Genomic DNA, 20649 nt, shown 5'->3' with positions numbered 1-20649 from the left:
GCGTTTAAGTTCACGATATTCGCCAGGCATAGCATAATATTGCCAAGTTGAGGTCTATACATTTGTGTGTATTTAAAGCAGTAATTAAATTTTTAATGAGGTTTTTGTATTAATGTTGTTGTTGTTGTTGTTGTTGATGTTGTTGATGCAATAATAGTAATAGTAGTAGTAGTAATAATAATAATAATAATAATAATAATAAATTATAATTTTTTGACCGTTGTTAGTGTAAGTGCAATAATTAATTTATTCTATTCATTTTAACATGCCATATGCATAAGCATAATAAAAATATGAAGGCATAATAATAACAACAACAACAATAATAATAATAATTATTATTATAACAATAATAATAATATATTATTCCACAAGTTTGTTTATGCTGATCAGTGAACCTGCATTAACTAGCGAACACTTGAATAGTTTATAAATAAAAAAAAACTTGTTCATCATCGTCGTCGTCTTCTTCATCATCTTCAAATATACCATTACAACCCGTTAAACACGCACACACATACAGATATACCAAAACTGACACACACACGCACGCACACACACACACACACACACACACACACGTCATTATATCGGCATCCAAAACCGTATCTCACATACCGATAAAAAACCGTATCACTTCATTTTTATAGTGGATCGACAACCGACAGACAAAATTCCATCTCCACTGAAACTAAACCGCGGTCGCTGCAGCGGTCTACAAAACTTTTTTTTCCGTCTCGGCGACAGCCTAAAGTCCAGCATGACTCGTCTCCTAGAAGATGTGAAACACTTTAAATTTTGGAGGTGTCTATTGGCTGAATTTGTGGGGTCGATGGTTTTGGTGCTGGTCGGTTGCGGGGCTTGGATTCACACCCCGAACCAAGAGCACCCTGATTCGGTCAGGATTGCCCTGGCCTTTGGACTGACGTACACTGCGCTGCTCTATGTTTTCAAGTTAGTAGATTTTATTCTCTCTAGTTGGAAATTTTAAAAGTAGCTTTCTTTCTCATTCTCTCTCTTTTTCTTGCTCCTCTCTCTCTCACACACACGCTCTCATTTTAAAGGTCAATCAGTGAAGGTCAAATAGTCAGCTCAGTGACCTTGGCATTACTGGCGACAAGACGAACAAGCGTGATGCGGTCACTGCTTTATTTAGTGGGTCAGTTGTTGGGGGCTGTCCTAGGGGCATCCTTCGTCTTCGGGGTCACAAGTTTTGAGCAGAGGAACTCTACCTACCACCGGATTGGTTCGTTGGAGTTGTTACTATTCTTAGTAGTAGTGCGTTTATGTCTCCTCAATCAACTTTTTTATTTAAAACCAGAACCTATTCTATTTTTAACACACACGCACGTACACACACACGCACATAGACATACCACACACACACACACGCACACTCATCTAACTAACTCGTTATCTACATTGCCTTAAACGAATTAGCATACTATTTTAACGAACGATTAAACAGACGCAGTCAGAGACTTATAAAAAATCATTTCAAAATTTCTTATTTGTTTGTCTGTAGTGCTATAAATATGTTGCTCTGGTTTTTTTAAAACACACACGCACACACGCACACGCACGCACACATACACACGCACACACACACACGCACGCACACAAAGGTTGCACCATTCCGGCTGAACACGTACCAGAAAGCCATGCGTTCGGGGTGGAATTTTTCGCCACGTTTTTCTTCGTCTTCGTCTTCTTCGCCTGCTACGACAAGAAAGCACCGGAGGATGGAGGCGTGCCAGAAAGCGTCTGCCCCTTCCTCATAGGAGTAACATTCGCGGCCGCATCGCTCTTTGCTGTAAGCTTCCATGTTTACAAATTAGTTTATTATCTATTTGATTCTGCTGTCGTTAATTGCATTTTGTCAAAAATTCTGGCGTTGAGTTTTGTAAAAAATGGAGTCTGCGTTATTTTTACGTCAAGTTGTTGTTAAATTTTTGTAATAGATGCCAAAAAATATCCGGATAATTTATGCGTGGCTCTTATTTATGCTTATCCAATCAACCAATCACGTTTTAGATACCGTTTTCTGGTGCAAGTATGAACCCCTCGAGAAGTTTCGGGCCGGCTCTGATTGGCGGAGTTTGGAGCAAACATTGGGTTAGTAGTCTCAAAGCAGATTCATTAGTGTTAATCATTAATTTATAATAATAATAATAATTATTATTATTATTATTATATTTAAAAATAATTAATGAATATTATTTTCATATTTAAAAATAATTATTATTAACGTTTGAGAGGGTGTTATCTCAGTTTGCAAAATTTTATAAATAGACTGAGATAACACGTTCTCAAATAATAATAATAATAATAATTATAAAATATAATAATAACAATTATTATTATATATTAATGATTGTAAATACAGATAAAGAAATGCAATACAATTATAAATATCCTACACACGCACACTCATCTATATATATATATAAATAAATATATATATACATATATACATATATCAAATACACTTAAAGGCTTACATACATGTCTTTATACATGCACACACACACACACACACACACACACAAACACACACACACAAAGACGCACTTACAATCATTATACATAGCAGAAGTTATTGGCAAATGATTTCCCAAACGGACCTTCATTCAAACATCGAGATTGCCGTATTAAAACGCGCGCCATTTTTGCGAATTTCTATAAATAAATTTACTAAAACTGGAATAATTTAAAAATTAAATAAATTAATTAATTACAAACATCACACAAACAGACTCAAGCTTACGTAGAATAGTGAGAGAGAAACAAGAGAATTAGAAACAAACACATATACACACAAACAGACAGATACATACATACACACAAACAGACAAATACACACACAAACACACACACAAACACACACATACACACACACTAACACATCCAGGTCTACTGGTTCGGCCCAATCCTTGGCGGGGTATTCGGAGGGGCCCTCTACGATCTCTTCTTCTCACAAAAAGCATCCTTCGAGCGCCTGAAATCCTGCTTCCTTGTCTTCCACAGAAAGGAAACGCCACAGCAGCAGCAGCAACAGCAGCAGCCGATAAACCACCAGGGCGGTGATGAAGAGGATGAGAGACGAGATGTAGAAGCAGGTCGGCACTCGGCGAGTTTGGATAATAAGGAAAACGAACGCCAACAACAACAACAATTTAATATACCAAGATCCGGGCATATCTTATGATAAATTGTTTGATTATTGGATAGATAGGTAGATAGATTAGATAGATTGATAAACTGATAGATAGAGAGATAGATAGATTGATGACTGATTGATAGATGGATAGATAGATTGACTGATAGATAGATCGGTAAAAGGATAGATAGGTAGTTAGACCAACCGATAGATTCGAATATGAACGAAAAAAACAAGACGTTGCTGTTTATATCTATATCTTTCTCAAAACAAAGAGTGTAAGATAGAGCATAGAAGATGAAATAAAATATAAAATAGAGAGAGAGAGACAGAGAGAGACAGAGTCAGATAGATAGATAGATAGAGAGAGAGAGAGAGAGAGAGAGAGAGAGAGAGAGAGAGAGAGAGAGAGAGAGAATTTTTTGATCTAAATGTTAATTACAAATATTTACATTAAAAACCTGTTTTCAAATTTTGAACTGTACCTTCATTCGAAAAAATTATTTAATATTGTTCAAAAATGGAACAAGGAATTGAATCAGTAGTTGAAATAGTGAAAATATCAACAATTTATTTCATTAATTTATTTTTTTATTATTTTTTAAATATTTTTTCGGCTAAACGAAAAAAAAATCGGTCTGTTTTACACCGTCTCGAGCCAAAGCGCACACACAATACCTGTTCGTTTTCCTTATTTAACATTTTTTTCTGTTTTTTTTTTGTTTTTATTTTGTTCACACACATACATACACATACGCACACGTACATACACACACATGTACGCACATATCGGGTGTAGTTGATTTAGTTTACGTTGCATTGTTATTCCACGTTGTTCTTTTACGTATATAATATATATCTTTTCCAATTTAATTCTCTCGCTTCAAGCTTCAATTTATCTTGTGTTTTTAAGTTTTTTGGTGTGTAAGCTAGTAGGAGTACGTGCGCTTCTGAGCTAGTGCTACATCCTCTATTATTAATTATTCAAGTTATTGTACGTTTCAAATTGAGACCAATGTCTACTGGATGTGATCCAGGTGTTGTGGATTGAATAATTCTCAGATGAAATTTTTTCTTAATTGTTGGTGAAAACATTTCATAGAATTGTTTGTAGGCTGGCTGGTGCGTGCGTTTGAGGTGGAAATTTGGATGGAATGAGATTACGATTTCATATTTTCTGCTTTTCTAATCAATATGTTTTCAATTATTTTTACATGAGTCTTCAAGTTTCTGTTTTTTTTTAATAAAAATCTCAAGTCGAAAATTTGTAAAGAAGCTTCAGAAACTTAATAGCCAACTGAGGCCTTCAGCTGCTTTCATTAGCTCTATATAAATTGTCATTATTATTATTATTGTTTTTGTTGAATTTCAACCAATCAAACAGGGCTAAAACACCACGCCCGGAACTACCAGCCAATCATAACAGCAAAACCCCCGAAACCACCAAAATCAGACGGGCCGAAAAGAGGAATAAGATTTCATCAGCCCCTTCTTTCGCAACACCCCCCTCCTCCATTACCACCTCCACCCAATTTCTCCAGTGGCCACCAACCGACATGTCTGCACTCTGCCAAAATTAAAAGTCACTTCACTAAATCTCCTAATCTGACGGACTCCCCCAACTACGCTAATGTCTCTTACGAAGATTTCCTCAAGTCAACTAGCAAGGAAAGCGCTGTTCAGTGTAATTGCGCTGTGCCGTATTGATCTGTGTGCGTGAGTGTGTGTTTTTGTGCGTGTGCGTGTGTATGTGTGTTTGTGTGTGTATGTGTGTGTGTGTGTTGAATGAAATTTTTCAGCTTAAACTCTCCATCAAGTCAGTGGCTTTGTTTCATTTCATTAATATCATTGCATGCTTAACACTGCATATATCGCAATCAGTATTTCTATGTTTATTTTTGTATGATAGGTAGATGATAAACAGACATACACACACACGCGAGCGCGCGCGTACACACACGTACACATATTTCCACCTACATACACGTAAACCAATAAAATTATCTTGGAGTAAACTACAAGCTAGACATAAACACAAAATCTTCCCTAGAAAATTGTTTCAAGAAAGAGAAGTATTTTTAACTCTTATCTTAACTCGTATCTTTTTATTAGTTCTCTTTTCCTATCTTTCTCTGTGTGTATGTATGTATGTGTGTGTGTGTGTGTGTGTGTGTGTGTGTATGTGTGTGTATGTATGTATGTGTGTGTGTGTGCGTGTGTCTGTGTGTATGCTTCTCTTGTTTTTAGCAATTTCAAACAACAACTAGCAAGCAACAACACACGGAAATCCTTCACAAACTATTATTAATTCATCCATCGGATAAAAAGTTATATATATATATATATATATATATATATATGTATGTTTGTGTGTGTGTGTGTTTGTGCGTGTTTGTGTGCGTGTGTGTGTGTGTGCGTGTGTGTGTGTGTGTGTGTGTGTGTGTGTGTGTGTGTGTGTGTGTGTGTGTGTGTGTGTGTGTGTGAAACACAAGCAATCGAGTTGAAAAAAAAGTTTCTGTTTAAAATTTAAAATCAATTAATCAGCGTGTGGAATCTCTTGATGGGAGTTCTTATTTCTCTGCTGTTTCGATTTCTATTTGTTTATAGATACATACATACAAACACATACACGCATGCATACAAACAAACAAACACACACACACTCATATATATACACACATACATACAATAATACACAAAAATTTTATGTAATACGTTTGGCTTAATAATAATTTTAAATGAAATAGAGCAGACAGAAGAAATAACTAGTGCTGCTACTACTACTACTACTACTACTACTACTACTACTACTACTACTACTACTACTACCACTGTTACTACTACTACTACTACTGCTGCTGCTGCTGCTGCTGCTACAGTTACTACACTCAACCCCTCCTATTAATATTAAGGTATAGATTATTAGAGATAGGAGTAATGATAGTGGCAAACAAAACGTTCACTCTGTTAGCTTTTTCTTCAGTAAAGAGAGCGATCTTAATCATTGAAAACATTCTCATCAAAAAGAAGAAAAATATCTATACACTTACAAACACTGATAATAAAAACAACAATGATATCATTAGATTCATCATCATCATTATTAGTTTTTTATTATTCTTATCAGTTTCAGCATCAAATCTGATTCTACCAATTTCTACCCAAAAACAACAGACTATTTGTTGTTGTTTTCTCAAAACATCAAATAAAAATAATAATAAATTAATAATAATAATAAAAAGAAGAAATGGAGGAATAATTAGAAGAATATTAGTAATAATATGACGATATGTAGTACTGTGTTTTCTAAGAGATTGATTGAACCGAAGGTTTAAACGCGTTAACTTGCCTTTGAAAATATGAATTTTGTTGTTTGTGTCTGTGAAGGATTTAATCTCGCCCTTGATCTCTCTCCCTCTCTTTCTCTCTCTCTGTCTTTTTATTATTCTTTCTTTTCTTTCTCTCTCTCTGAAACGTTTCTTAGCTCACTTCTATTATAACTTTATCCAACTATAATTAGATACGCTAAAGTAAAATTGTTCCCTACAAACTTTGCTTATAAATGCACGCACACACACACACACATACATATATATATATATATACAAACACACACACAGAAACACACACATACGCAAAATCACACAGAAACACAAAAAGTGTGAATGAAACCTTCTCGGACCTTGATGTTTAAAAAGATTTCAAAATTTTCGTTAGTTAAAAATTTCGGTTGTCATAATGCAAACTGCAGATATACCCGGTGTTGTGTTCAATTTCTATCACTAACTTACTAATATGAAATTAGCGTTTCATTTTTTAATTTAAAATTATAACATTAATAATGGTGATTATTGTTAACACAGGTTCATAATTGATTGTTTCTTATTAATAAATTGGAAATTTACTGTTTCAACCTTTTATTAATTCATTTCAATAATGACATAAAATCAACAACAACCACAACGACAACCGCAACAACAAATACACAATGATCCAATAATAAACTATTATTGACAAATTATTACAGAGATAACGAAAAACAATTAAAATATTTATTTAACATATTTATTAATTATTATTTTCAATTGTGATAATAATTATTATTATTATAGTTATTATGATTCATGTTTTCATTTTGAACTGGTAGAGAACAGAGCCAAGAGACCACTAGCTGTAACCATTGACAGACTGTAGTTGCTGGGGAAGAATAATTTAATAATTATAAATAATATAATAAATAATATTATTATTATAAAATAATAATCAATTAATTTATTATATTTGAAAGAAGAAAACGTTTTTATATTTGAAAAATAATATTGAACCAAAAAATTACTCGATCATAAAAAGCAGGTCATTTAATTTAGAAATCTAATGAACTTATGAGTTCTAAAATATAAGAAAAAGTGAAGTAAAGAGAGAGAGAGAGAGAGAGAGAGAGAGAGAAAGAGAGAGAGAGAAAGAGAGAGAGAGAGAAAGAGAGAGAGAGAGAGAAAGAGAGAGAAAGACTAAACAGAAAAAAAACTAACACATATGGAGAGAAAGAGCGAAGAAGATAGAATGATGCGACGATGACGAGGACCAAGAAGAGGGCATTGTTGTAGAAGATGGAAAATGTTGTCGCCTCATAGTCTGCAACCTCGTTCTTCTTCCACAAAACTCTAAATTTATCAGTAATCAAATTAACCAATTAAAATAATTATTAATTAAATTTCCATAGAACAAGAAATTATTAATATTTACTGATTTAATTTCAAAAAACCTGATAAAAACATTAGCAGCAAATGACTAAACCATCTTATGAATTTTATTAATACATGGCTGAGATCACTTTGCATTTGAACCCAATCAGTTGCAACAGCTGAACCAGGCACTATTACGTCGCAACACCATCTTGAATGATTTATTTGAAATGAAAGATTAGTATTATCACATCATCAGACCTTTCCTCCTTCTCCTGCTTTGACATTTTTTTGTCGTCAGCAATCTGCCTCATGACCTCTCTGTTGACAGCCTCACCTCTCTTTATGGCAATCCTTTTTCAGGGAAATAAAAAATTAAATCAAATAAATCTAGTCATTAATTAAAAAGTTAATAATAATTAGCAGATTAAATATTAAAAGAAGATAGTTACTTGTGATTAAAAGAAGATAGTTACAAATTACTTGTGTTTAAGAACAAATTTGACATTCTTGTAGGCCAGAGCGACGAGGTAGGTACTGACACTGGTAAAGATTAGGAAGAGAATGATTGACATGTACATATCTATCTGGTGAATTCTCCAGAACAACCCTTGGAAAGATTTTCATTTGGTTTTTTTTTTATTTAATTATACTTCATTTTATGACCAAGATAATTAGAAATTCATGATTAGATTTCAAACAAAATAACGCATTGTACAAATTTGTAATAATCATTCCCTTCAACTTATTTATTTTATTTAGAATTTTAAACAAAAAAGTGAGGAAATTAAAATAAAAACTAACAAATGGGGATAGCAGACACAATAAAAGCATTCCCGTAAAAAAGGGCAGACGACTTTGTACTGACATTTCTGCTAAAATCCTGCAACAACAATTCTTCCTGCTTAGTTAACTTTTTAGTTTTCGAGGCCATTTCGAAATACCGGAAAATCAGGGTGAAAAAAACTACTAGACTGACACCTATTAACGCCCAGACTAAAAGAAATATGCCATGTCAGCAGAGCATAGACGGTTAAACTTGCAAGAAAAAAAATACTCTTATGATTCTATTCCAGTCGGTAACACGCTCAAAAGTTAAATTTCACTAAAAACTTTTTCATTTTGTTTATAAAATATATTTTAATAATTTTAACCAAAAGTATCTTTTCTACAAGTTATTTTAAAATGGCAGAAAGACAAGAGATTAAACGATCAGTTCTTTTTTATTTAATAAGAAAGATACAATCACAAAATAATGATAATTAAGAACAAGTTAAATTAAATGACGGGTTTATCAATTCTGGAGAATCTACTGTAGCCACCCCAGTATGGCGCCTTCCTCCTCCTGTTTAACTTGTTGTATAGGTACCTTATCTGTTTCGTTATCTGATGGTACCTAAAAAACGGACAAAAAATAAATTGAATAATAAATTATAAATCAATGAAGTTATAAAAAGATAAAATCATCTAAATTGGATAAAAAAATGCTATTGTAGTTCATCAGGGGAAATATATGAAAAGTTTTTAACATACTTTGATGGGTAGGTATCTTTGAGGAATTCACCTTGAACTCCTAATCGACGAATGAGTCTTTGCATCTCATTACCTTTGAAACCTTTCAGCCATGGGGGTGCTGATAACAATTCCCAGGGATGTACTGTTCCATCTCCCAAAATATCTAAATTAAATTTAAATTAACATATGATACATATCTATAAAAGTTAACTAAAGTTTCAAAACAAAATTATTAATCAAAAATTATTTAATACTAAAATTGAATCCCTAATTAATAAAAAAACTGAAAAGTTTATAATAAACTTTAAAATGGGTTACTTGAAACTAAATTACTAAACTAACCAATATAATCATTTTGACCAAACAAAGCCTTTTTAGAGGTCCAGGCATTTAATTTTTGGGGATCCCATTTAGGCATTGGAACTGGTATATCTTCCCATTCCCCAGTCGGCCTTGGCAAGGTACCTAATTAATTAGTTATTTAATATTTATTAATTATTATGCAAAAAATATTAATTAATCCCGACCTGTAGTAAAAAGTTTGTATTCGTAGAACCTCTTAATCCCCCTGCGGTTTCTGTAAGGTGAAGGTGTTTCATAACAAGGATATGGATTGTACTTTGGATCTCCGGAATCTGACTCGCCGGATTCTAATCTTTTTATCAGAGATGAAGTGGTGAGTGCATTGGTCTTTAATAAACTATTCGAAATAGATAATTTTGTAAATTGCTTTAAGCATTGTAACATTTTACGAAAAGTTTAATAAAGATGCAGTAAAAAAATAGCGAGATCTCTACAACTTTTTTAGGAGAAAAGTTAACGACATGCTGGTAATAAACTTAGCACGATGTCTTTAACTCGATCGTAACTCAAATTAAATTACCAATCTTGATGTTATTTTGAGGAGCTTTTTCAAACAAATAAAACATTAATTAAAAAAACATTATTATTATTATTATTTTGTAACTAAAAAACAAATTTTTAATTAGTTTAAATATCAATTAATTTGCAATCATAGATGTTATTCTCATCAAATGCGTATACAGCCTTCCATTACTTTACCTTTAAAAAAAGCGTATCTAACCAACGTAATCTTCGTAGTGTTTTGGTTTACATTTAAAATAAATAAATTAAAATATTTATTTATTAAATAAATATAACAATTATATAATATAATTTTACTAATTTTAAATTAAAACCATGTCAAATAGTCTTAATTCAATGTACGAATACTGGAAGGCTTTTGAACTCGTAAACATTCAAGTATCAATGTTTTTTTTTATTGAATTAGCCAGCAATTAGTAAAGTTTTTAGATTACAAATATTATATAAAAACCTTCACAAACTCTAATCATATTAAAATCATTAACTGAAAATTATATTTTTGCGAAAATTAAACACTACTTTTTACAACAGAGAGATCTTGACAAAGATGCTGCAGAAATAGCAACCCGTCAAGATGAGAGTGAAGTTTCTAGGAAGAAGCTCGTTGAAATGACCAAAGAATTTAAACGGACCACCCCAGATGTTAAATATAGTTTTTTATTGATTCATGAAACAATAATACTATAAAGTATAAACTATTAAAAAGTATAAACCAATATCTTTTTTATAAATAAAGTTACCAGATCATTTTTATTATTAATAAATGCTTATTTAAATTAATAACACTAAGGAAATTAAAAAAATTGTGGCCCCACTGTTGAGACTTTTTCAAGCTGAAATCGATGCCCTATCAAAGAGGAGCAAAATCGGAGAGACTGCATTCTTAAATATCTATAAAAAGATTTTGGAAATTCCAGGTTAGACTATAATTAGAACAATAATAACAATAATAAACATTAATAAATACTATTTATAATAATGAACAATAATAATAATATTAATAAACAACTATAAATAATTATAAACAGACCCAACAGTAGCTTTGGAGTACAGTTTACAATTGCAGAAGAGGGCATCAAGGTTACCCGAACTAGAACTGATCAACAAGCAATTAAAAGATAGGCTGGATGAGTATAATAGTGAATTTGCTGAAGTTAAAAATCAAGGTTTGTATGTATGTATGTTTGTATGCATGTATGTTTGTATGTATGTATGTTTTGTATGTATGTTTATATGTATGTGTGTTTGCATGTGTGTTTTGTATGTGTCCAATGTATGTATGTGTGCGTGTTTTGTTGTTTGTAAGTATGTGTTTCTTTGTATGTATGTATGTATGTATCTATGTATGTATGTTTGTGTATGTGTGTATTGTTTGTTCAAAGAAATAACGGTGAAACAGTTGAAGGAGAAGATAAAAGAGTTTGAAGACAAGATGGAGATGCAGGCTAATGTTGGTGTCATCATCATCATCATTCCCATTATCATCATCATCATTCCCATCATCATCATCTCCATCATACTAGTCGTCATCATCATTATCAATCAAGGATCTCATCAATCAGTCAATCGATTAATTAATCAATCGATTGATTAACCCATCCAACTAATCAACCAATCAAATCGAAGATGATGGCCAACGAGAAGGAGAAAGAGCTGCAGAGGAACTACGTAGAGAAAGAAAAAAATTGGATTGACAAGCAGACTGATCTGGCAAAGAAACTTGGAGAGGCCGAACACAGAGTTAATACTCTTCAATCTGGTTGGTTGGTTGGTTGACTGATTTGATTGGTTAGTTTATTCACTCATTCATTCATTCATTCACTTATTCATTCATTCATTCACTCAGCTCTCAATTCAGTGCAGTCTGATTTGTTTGATGTCAAGGCAAAACACGACGAAGCGATGGCGGCGAAATCTGACGAGGTTGACCTCCTCATTGGTGACCTTGAGAGGGCAAACGAGGTCAGGTCTTTTTGACCTTTCATCAAAAATCCCATCTTGTTCAATCCCAATTCGTTTTTTCAATACTTTCTTTCAAAAATAACTTCCACCTGCAGCGAGCACTGACTGCAGAGAGGTTGCTGGAGCAGCTGCGCAATCTGGGCGACAACAACGACGACCACAACCTAGCTACCGTTATTAAGGACAGCAATGACGTCAGCAGTGGTAGGGATGTACACAGACGCGATGAGCTGTCGGCCGGCCATGCCATTGATATTTTGAAGAGGGCTAGCTTAGAAGTTGAACTGGCTGCTAAAGAGAAGGAGGTTTCTCAGTTGGTTGAGGATGTACAACGCCTTCAACAAAGGGTGAACAAGCTTCGAGACTCAAGCTCCTCTCAATTGGCCAGATTGGAGGAAGAGCTGGCCAATAAGAATGAAGCATTCGATAAGTTGCAGGCGCTGCTTAAGAAGCAAGAAGATTACGATGAGATTAGGAGAGAGTTGAGGTGAGATAGTGATGAAACAGTGAGATGAAGAAAGGGATGGTGATGTCATATATGCATATGTACGCTTCGTTGTGTTCTTGCCGTGTGTTGTTCAGTTGAATGCAAAGGACTCTGGTGTCGACATTGGTGCTGTTAATACAAATAATGATGATGATGACGACGACGATGATGATGATGATGAAATGATGAAATGATGTCACTGAAGCGTCTTGAAGTCGCTAGAATTCTCCTGTCTGAACAACCAGAATGACGAACAGCTCAACAACGACCACTACCATCATCATCAACAACAACAATCATCGTCGTCATCGTCGTCGTCGTCCTTGAGGGCTGAAACGAAAAGTTTGGAAACGCTGCTTTTGGAGAAGAACCGACTGCTACAGAACGAGAACACCACCATCAAATGCGCCTTCAACGATGTAAAAGGTATTAACTTGACCCAACTTGATCCAATTATGCCCTTGACCTCGTGAACTTAACCTAACCTGACCTCTCAACTCGCCGACAGAGAGGTGCCAGAAGTTGCAGGAGCAGTACTCGGATTCGATCCGAATGATGCAGGATCAGAAGAGGTTGATACTGCAGCTGGAGGAAGATCTAAGGAGTGTTAATGCACTGTCTGTTATGTTTAGAGGAGACGCAGAGGTTTGTCTGTCTGTCCGTCTCTCTGTCTATCTGTCTTGTCTGTCGGTCTGTCTGGTTGTTTGTTTGTTTAGCTGTATGTGTATGTCCGTTGGTCTGAATGAATGTCTGGGTTTGTCAATCGGTTGGTTGATTGACTGACTGATTGATTGATTGGTTGGTTGATGGGGTGGGGTTCGAGAAATTAGAAATTGTATTCATCGATAATTGAACAGGGTGAGGCAGTGACGACCAATCAGACTGCAGACATTGTGGCAAGCATTGTTAAAGAGAGTAAGTTGCTGGGTTCAAAGTTCATCTCGTCTTCATCATTCTTTCATTCATTAATGATTTTTTATTCAATTATTTGCTCATTCATTCTTCATTCATTCATTCGTTCGTACATTCTTTCATTGGTACATTCATCCATTCATCCATCAATCTATCTGCTAATCAACCAGCTTCTACAAATGTTTCAACCCTGTCAAAAACTACTACCGCATCTAACTTAGAAAGTAGTAGGGACGCCGGAGGTGGTAATGGCAGCAGCAGTATTGGTGGTAGCGACAGCAGCAGCATCATCACCAGCAGCAGCAGCAGCAAAAGTTCGTCCGACGGCCTGATAACGATCATACAAAATCAGAGAGAGAGGTTTAGATTGAGAGCCCAAGAACTGGAAACTGTAAGAAAGAGTTGTGATAATGATGGTTGTGATCTTGATGATGATGATGGCGAGGGTGATCGTAATGATGATGACGACGACGACGATAATGACGATGACGTAGGTGTCCCTAGTGCAGCAGCAGCAGAACCAGATGCTTCAAAACGAGATGGACAAGTTGAGGTCGGATAATTTGAAGCTGTACGAGAAGATAAAGTTCCTACAAGGCTATTCACACAATGCTAAGGTTGTGTATGTGTGTGTGTGTTTGTGTGTGTGTGAGTATGTGCACGTGTTTGTATGTGTGCGTGTTGTTTTCATCATTTTATCCTCTTCAACATCAACCAATCATCGGCTGCCCACTCTTCGTCGACCAATCACAACACGCAGCAGTCTGCAAGCCACGCCTACCATCAATCCTCATCGACCAGTCAGCAAATGGACGAAACGGAGCTTCGCTATTCGTCGCAGTATGATCAGAGGTTGGACCCCTTTCATTCTTTCAATCAGAAAGAAAGAATGAGGAGGTACATGGATTTGAAACCTTACGATAAAATTACACTCGGAATGGTAGGTGGATGTGTTTCTTTGTTGGCTGATTAATTGGTTGATTGATTGGCTGGTTAATTGATTGATTGATTGATTGATTGATTGATTGATTGATTGATTGATTGATTGATTGATTGATTGATTGATTGATTGATTGATTGATTGATTGATTGATTGATTGATTGATTGATTGATTGATTGATTGATTGATTGATTGATTGATTGATTGATTGATTGATTGATTGATTGATTGATTGATTGATTGATTGATTGATTGATTGATTGATTGATTGATTGATTGATTGATTGATTGATTGATTGATTGATTGATTGATTGACTGACAGGGAAGATTCATAATGGGAAGCAAAAAAGCAAGAACCATCGTATTTTTCTACACTTTATTCCTTCACATATTTGTGTTTTTGGTGAGTTAACCACCACCCTCACCACTACCATCATCACCACTACCATCGTTATCGTCATCATCATCATCACCACCATCGTCATCTTCATCATCATCCTCGTCGTCGTCATCATCATCATCAGGTACTGTACAAGTTGGCCTACACCGCTTCATGCCAGAGAGATTCTGCAGCTGAAGACTGGCACCAGAAGTAATTATAATAATTATGATAATTACGATAATTATGATAATTATGACGATCGTTGTCATAATTTTTAAATTATGATTTCAAACAATCAATCTCTTAATCAACCAAATTAATTTATTACCTAATCAATTAAGATGTCTGATCTATGAAGTTCTTTAAATAATTGGTCGGTCGGTTGATTAGTTGATTGATTAATGTGCTAGCTTACTTGATTGATTAGTTGGTTGGTTGGCTGGTTGATTGATTGATTGATTGATTAAATGATTGATTGATTTAATTATTGGATGACTGATTGTACTCATTTCACAACAGGTTTGCAGATCACATGGCAGCACATCATCCTCACGGAGGCATTGATTGATCGACCGATCGAATGAATGAATGAATGAATGAATGAATGAATGAATGAATGAATGAATGAATGAATGGTTGATTGACTGATTGGTCGATTGATTGGTTGATTGATTGGTTGGTTATGGGCTGATTGCAAACTTCTAAATGACATTTAATCTTAGCGTTACTAACTTCACCCACATACCATGCTGTAACATTTTGATTTCGTCATTTTAATAATAAAAATACAATAAAACAAGAATATTAATTTTATTTTATTATTTTGAATGAATAAAATAAATAAATAAATATATTTGTTTTTATATAATTTATTATTATTATTTCCGCCGCTAAAAATATTGCCTAGTGATATAACATAGCTAATAATAGGAAAACAATAATTATATAATAATTATTATAATATAATATAATATATAATAATAATTTTTATTATTATTTAAATAGAAACATCGAAAATGTCCTGAAATACAGCGCTAACAATGTAAAAATATCTTTTTGGAATAATGTTAAATGGATTTTATGGCTAAAATTGGAAATATATAGACAAGAATAAATACACACACAAGCAAACATATATGTATGTGTGTATGTGTTTGCGTGTGCGTGTAAGCAAGTTTAAGATTGGAAAAATTATGACAGAAATATAAAATATAGATTGTATTTAAATTGTGCTTTACGATAATATAAGACTACAATGAGTTACAACATCCATCGTCATAATTTCATAATAATTAACTATAATTTCTATCATAATTATAACTATAATTTCTATCATAATTATAACTATAATTTCTGTCATAATTATCATGATCAACCAGTCAGGTGCACATCTCCAAGCAAAAATACAACAGTGATGAACAGGGCGCCAAAAATTGTGAAGGCCACATTTTTGGAAAGATTCGGCGGAGAACTGTTTCTGGATTGGAGGGATTGTGGGCAGTTGAGCCACATCTGGCCGATGTCCTTGGGGTACCCGGGTAGGGCCATCATCCTGGCGTTGTCGATCTCCCAGAATTGCGTCCCCCGGAAGAAGAATGTTCTGTCTGTTCATTTGGGAAAAATGAATTAAACTTCATAGATTGGAATTTTGATTTGTTTTTTTTTGTTTTTTTTTTGAAATTTTTGTATGCGTGTCAGATCTGTTCGAGGTGTGACGACATCACACCATTAAAAATTACTTGCGTCGGCAATTAAAGTTCCGCCCACGCTTGCATTCAAACCCGGGATAGCAGGCATTCAAACTGCAGTAAAGAATACTCTTTAACTTTTTGAATAAGAAACATTGTAGCAAAGCAGCTAACTGTCTGAAGCTGTGTAAGCGGCGTCGATTGGGACCGGGATTCCATCCCACATGTCAAATGCCCTCGGATAGCCATCCGCTATGTATAAATCCTGTCCTTTAGTGTCCAGCTTCCAATACAGGTAACCTTGCGATTAAAATTATACATATACATATATATATATATATATATATATATATATATATATATATATTAGTTTAAAATATATTTATAAACTCACTCTTTCTCCCTCTCCCCCCCCCCCTTCTCTCTCACTCTACGACTTAAAATACAAAAAGGTCTGACGCACCAGCAAAGAGATAGACAGCTCCGTTGTACTTCCAATACAGAGCAGCATCAATCTTCGTGATGTCGGCCGGGATTCCCAAGGATGTCAGAGGTTTTCCGGATTTCGGGAATCCGTACTCGATATCAAGGAGGTGTAGTAGCCAGTATCTGTTACCTGTTATGTATGTGTGTGTGTGTTTGTGTATGTTTGTGTGTGTGTGTGTTTTTGTGTGTGTGTTTATGTGTGTGTGTGTGTGTTCGTGTGTGTGAATTAAGATATATCACATACACACACGATCGTAGTGGGTACACACACTCCACACACACTCACAGACATACACCAACACACACACACTCACACACACACATACCACTAATGTACATGGTTCTCTCCCTCTTGCCAGGTATTTCAGCAACAGCATCTATGACGTTCAAACCGGTTGGCAGCTTGAAAAAATACTGCGTCTCATAAGGTCGACCGTTTATCAGGGCGCCATTCTGATCGAACCTCCAATACCACTGTTGTTGTTGATGTTGATGTTGTTGTTGGTGTTGATGTTGTTGGTGTTGTTGATTTTGTTGTTGATGTTGGTGTTGTTGATGTTGGTGTTGTTGTTTTTGATGTTGTTGTTGATGTTGGTGTTGTTGATGTTGGTGTTGTTGTTTTTGATGTTGTTGTTGATGTTGGTGTTGTTGTGTTTGTTTCGTTGTTACTTTAAAAATGAACAATGAGCTAGCAAGCAAACAAACATACACACATAAAAACGAACAAACAAACATACAAACAAACGCCCATACAAACAAATAAACACACACACACACACGTACATACACGCACACAAACAAAAAAACATCTCAACCAAACGACCTACCTTATCTTTGAATGCAAAAATCTCCCCTCTCAAATTAGTAGCAGCATCAATATCGGTATTACAGGGGTTGGGCTGGCTGTCCCGCGGCCTTGGTCTGGGGGTGGTCGTGGAATATGTGGGCTCTTTTGTTGCGAAACTTCCCCTACTACCTCCTTTTGATGGGCCTAGAAGGAGTTTTGACACAAAAAGTTCACTTTTAATGGTTTGTTTGAGATGATGGTGTGGAAAAAGTTCAGCCGTATTTCTCTTTATTTAATTTTAATGTTACTAGCGTCAATAATTTCATTGCATGTAATGAGATTTTGGATATTGACACGTGTGTGTGTACGTGTGTGTGTGTGTGTGTACGTGTGTGTGTGTGTGTGTACGTGTGCTTCTGTGTGTGTGCGTGTGCGTGCGTGTCTAACTGTACGAGGGTAATATAAAAACATTAATTTGAAAATTTTTCGAATGATGAAAAAAAATTATACTGAATGAAAAAAAAAGTCAACGTCAGTGGCTGGCTATGGCTAGTACATCCCAATAAATTAATCAATCATACACATTAACACCATCACACGCACGCACACACACACGCACACACACACACGCAGGCACGCACACACACGCACACATGCGTTCAAGCAGTAATAATTGGTTCACACCCAAATGTTGTAAAAAGGCGTACACACCAGATATATGATTAAATTATGGGCTATAATAAAATAAAAACAACAACAACAATAATAATAATAATTAATAATAATAATAAGAAAGTAGAACAGAATTACCAGACTAATAAAAAATTGAATTCGAAATAATTGGTTGATAAGTAGTAAATAAACAACAGACCAACCAACCAGCCAGCCAACCAATCAATCAACCAATCAACCAACCAATCAATTAACCAACCAATCAACCAACCAATCAACCAACCAATCAATCAATCAACCAACCAACCAATTAATCAACCAACCAATCAACCAACCGATCAACCAATCAATCAACCAATCAACCACCGACCGTATAACGTCTGGGCAGCAACAATATCATCATAATGGAGTTTGTAATCCTTCTGATACCCTTGGTACCAAGGGAACATCAGGGCATCCTCCACTTCCGAGTGGAATATCCCGATGCTGTGGCCAAACTCGTGAGCCGCAACTATGAACAAATCCGTGGCTGTTGTTGTTGTTATTTTATTATTATTATTATATTATTATTATTATTATATAAATATTATTTTATTATGTTCGTTATTATTTTCATAATTAAAGGGTACTAACTCCCCTCTCTGCCATCGCTGCTCCACCTTTCGTGTTCGTCAAAATGGGCATCCCCCCCGCGATCCGGGCCCGGTGGGAAGGCATGGGCCAGTGTCCCACCTAACCAGAGGAATATTTATTTTTAATTTCAAAATTCCATTTAAATATTTGTAGAATGGAGGAGTGTTGTCGGGTATGTAGAGCTTCAAATGAACTCACTACAAACAATCATGAATTATTGTTGCCATGTATTTGTGGTGATGATAACATTGAATCAACTTTCTACAAAGATCCATCAGCGACATTTTAATAGAGCGGTGCAAGTATGCCACAAAACAAACAACTGCCATTCAGAGGAAAAACATTTTAAAAGATCAAAAAGAAAAACTCAGACTCGGTCCATCAAATGGGTAGCCATCGCCGTGGTCTTGGGCACGGAAGAAGACAACAATATCGGCATCTCGACTGACCTCTTGGAATCTGATGTTTGCCACGTCTGACCAAATCTGGAAGGCCCTGTCAATCTCGCGTCTCTGTGTGTTTTGATCCATGTGCTGGGAAAATCCAGTTATCCTGTTTGTTTGTTTGTTTGTGTGTGTGCGTGTGTATGTCTCCCTTTCTTTAGCTCTCTCTCTTTCTCTCTCTCTCTTTCTGCGTAAGATTGATTAGTACGTCTAAGAGAACATTTTTTGATATGTTGTGTACAGAAGTATGTGTGTGTGTTTGCGTGTCTGTCTCTGTGTGTATGTGTGTGTGTATGTGTGTTTTTGTACTGATTTAAATTTTAAAAGCCAAGCCTGGCTGGGTGACTAGTTCGATATGATGAATTAATGTTGAATTGGGTTGTTATCTGTTTGCTATTAACAATTTTCTTCAACCATTATTATTATTAGTAGTAGTTGTAGTAGTAGTGGTAGTAGGAGTAGTAGTAGTATTAGTAGTAGTATTACTAGTAGTAGTGGTGGTATTAGTATTAGTAGTAGTATTAGTAGTAGTAGTAGTAGTAGTAGTAGTAGTAATAGTAGTAGTAGCAGCCACAATAGTAATAGTAGTGGTAATAGCAGTGATATTGCTGTTGTTGTTATTTGTATTATTATTATTATTATTATTGTTATTGTTATTTGGGGATGGTAATTTTATGGCGTGCAGGATGTTTGCATCTTTTGATATCTTGCTAAAGTCATTAAAGCATCTCTCTCTGCAACTACTGTTTTAGATCGTAATGTATTTAATAATTTTTGAATCTTCAGAGAGAGAGAGAGAGAGAGAGAGAGAGAGAGAGAGAGAGAGAGAGAGAGAGAGAAAATAGAGAGAGAGAAAGAGAAAGAAAAAGAGAGTACTAATTTATCATCTTCTATTTATTTCAAATTTTTCAAATTTTTTGTAACTTCATCTTTTAGGAATAGCGTGAGAAAGAGAGAGAGAGAGAGAGAGAGAGAGAGAGAGAGAGAGAGAGAGAGAGAGAGGAAAAAAAAGA

General features: G+C 34.9%; 5 protein-coding genes across 5 annotated transcripts in view; 2 read left to right on the top strand and 3 right to left on the bottom strand.

Moving 5' to 3' along the window:
* Positions 1-40: 40 nt before the first annotated feature.
* Positions 41-4867, top strand: HELRODRAFT_193953 (hypothetical protein; the record flags this gene model as incomplete). Its single annotated transcript, XM_009029926.1, has 7 exons — positions 41-522; positions 553-954; positions 1065-1246; positions 1656-1813; positions 2035-2115; positions 2912-3119; positions 4545-4867. Exons 2-7 carry the CDS (start codon positions 761-763, stop codon positions 4865-4867), a joined length of 1146 nt encoding a protein of 381 aa, XP_009028174.1. The 5' UTR covers positions 41-522; positions 553-760.
* A 2423-nt stretch (positions 4868-7290) lies between these two features.
* On the bottom strand, positions 7291-8776 carry HELRODRAFT_157814 (hypothetical protein; the record flags this gene model as incomplete). Its single annotated transcript, XM_009029925.1, has 5 exons — positions 7291-7357; positions 7690-7821; positions 8104-8196; positions 8326-8452; positions 8647-8776. The coding sequence occupies 5 exons, from the start codon at positions 8774-8776 to the stop codon at positions 7291-7293; spliced, it is 549 nt and encodes a 182-aa protein (XP_009028173.1).
* Positions 8777-9120: 344 nt separating this feature from the next.
* On the bottom strand, positions 9121-9775 carry HELRODRAFT_88241 (hypothetical protein; the record flags this gene model as incomplete). Its single annotated transcript, XM_009029869.1, has 3 exons — positions 9121-9238; positions 9376-9520; positions 9700-9775. 3 exons carry the CDS (start codon positions 9773-9775, stop codon positions 9121-9123), a joined length of 339 nt encoding a protein of 112 aa, XP_009028117.1.
* A 782-nt stretch (positions 9776-10557) lies between these two features.
* On the top strand, positions 10558-15141 carry HELRODRAFT_180623 (hypothetical protein; the record flags this gene model as incomplete). The annotated part of the gene is made up of 14 exons (XM_009029924.1): positions 10558-10620; positions 10774-10884; positions 11033-11159; positions 11271-11408; positions 11625-11692; positions 11887-12001; positions 12089-12204; positions 12300-12691; positions 13020-13117; positions 13200-13336; positions 13549-13606; positions 13774-13994; positions 14098-14220; positions 15070-15141. The coding sequence occupies 14 exons, from the start codon at positions 10558-10560 to the stop codon at positions 15139-15141; spliced, it is 1839 nt and encodes a 612-aa protein (XP_009028172.1).
* A 611-nt stretch (positions 15142-15752) lies between these two features.
* Positions 15753-20649, bottom strand: part of HELRODRAFT_186073 (hypothetical protein) — a 7315-nt gene continuing 2418 nt past the window's right edge. Inside the window, exons 4-11 of the mRNA XM_009029923.1 lie at positions 19567-19745; positions 19194-19292; positions 18931-19089; positions 17929-18092; positions 17428-17575; positions 17079-17231; positions 16790-16915; positions 15753-16531 (exon numbers count right to left, since the gene is read on the bottom strand). Of these exons, the coding sequence (XP_009028171.1) occupies positions 16299-16531; positions 16790-16915; positions 17079-17231; positions 17428-17575; positions 17929-18092; positions 18931-19089; positions 19194-19292; positions 19567-19745 (1261 nt within the window). The 3' untranslated portion in view covers positions 15753-16298. The remainder of the gene's footprint in view (positions 16532-16789; positions 16916-17078; positions 17232-17427; positions 17576-17928; positions 18093-18930; positions 19090-19193; positions 19293-19566; positions 19746-20649) is intronic.

Source organism: Helobdella robusta, assembly GCF_000326865.2.
Source record: "Helobdella robusta unplaced genomic scaffold HELROscaffold_63, whole genome shotgun sequence".
Classification (NCBI taxonomy): domain Eukaryota; kingdom Metazoa; phylum Annelida; class Clitellata; order Rhynchobdellida; family Glossiphoniidae; genus Helobdella; species Helobdella robusta.
Note: the sequence above shows the minus strand (reverse complement) of the source record. Positions and strands in the feature narration are given on the sequence as shown.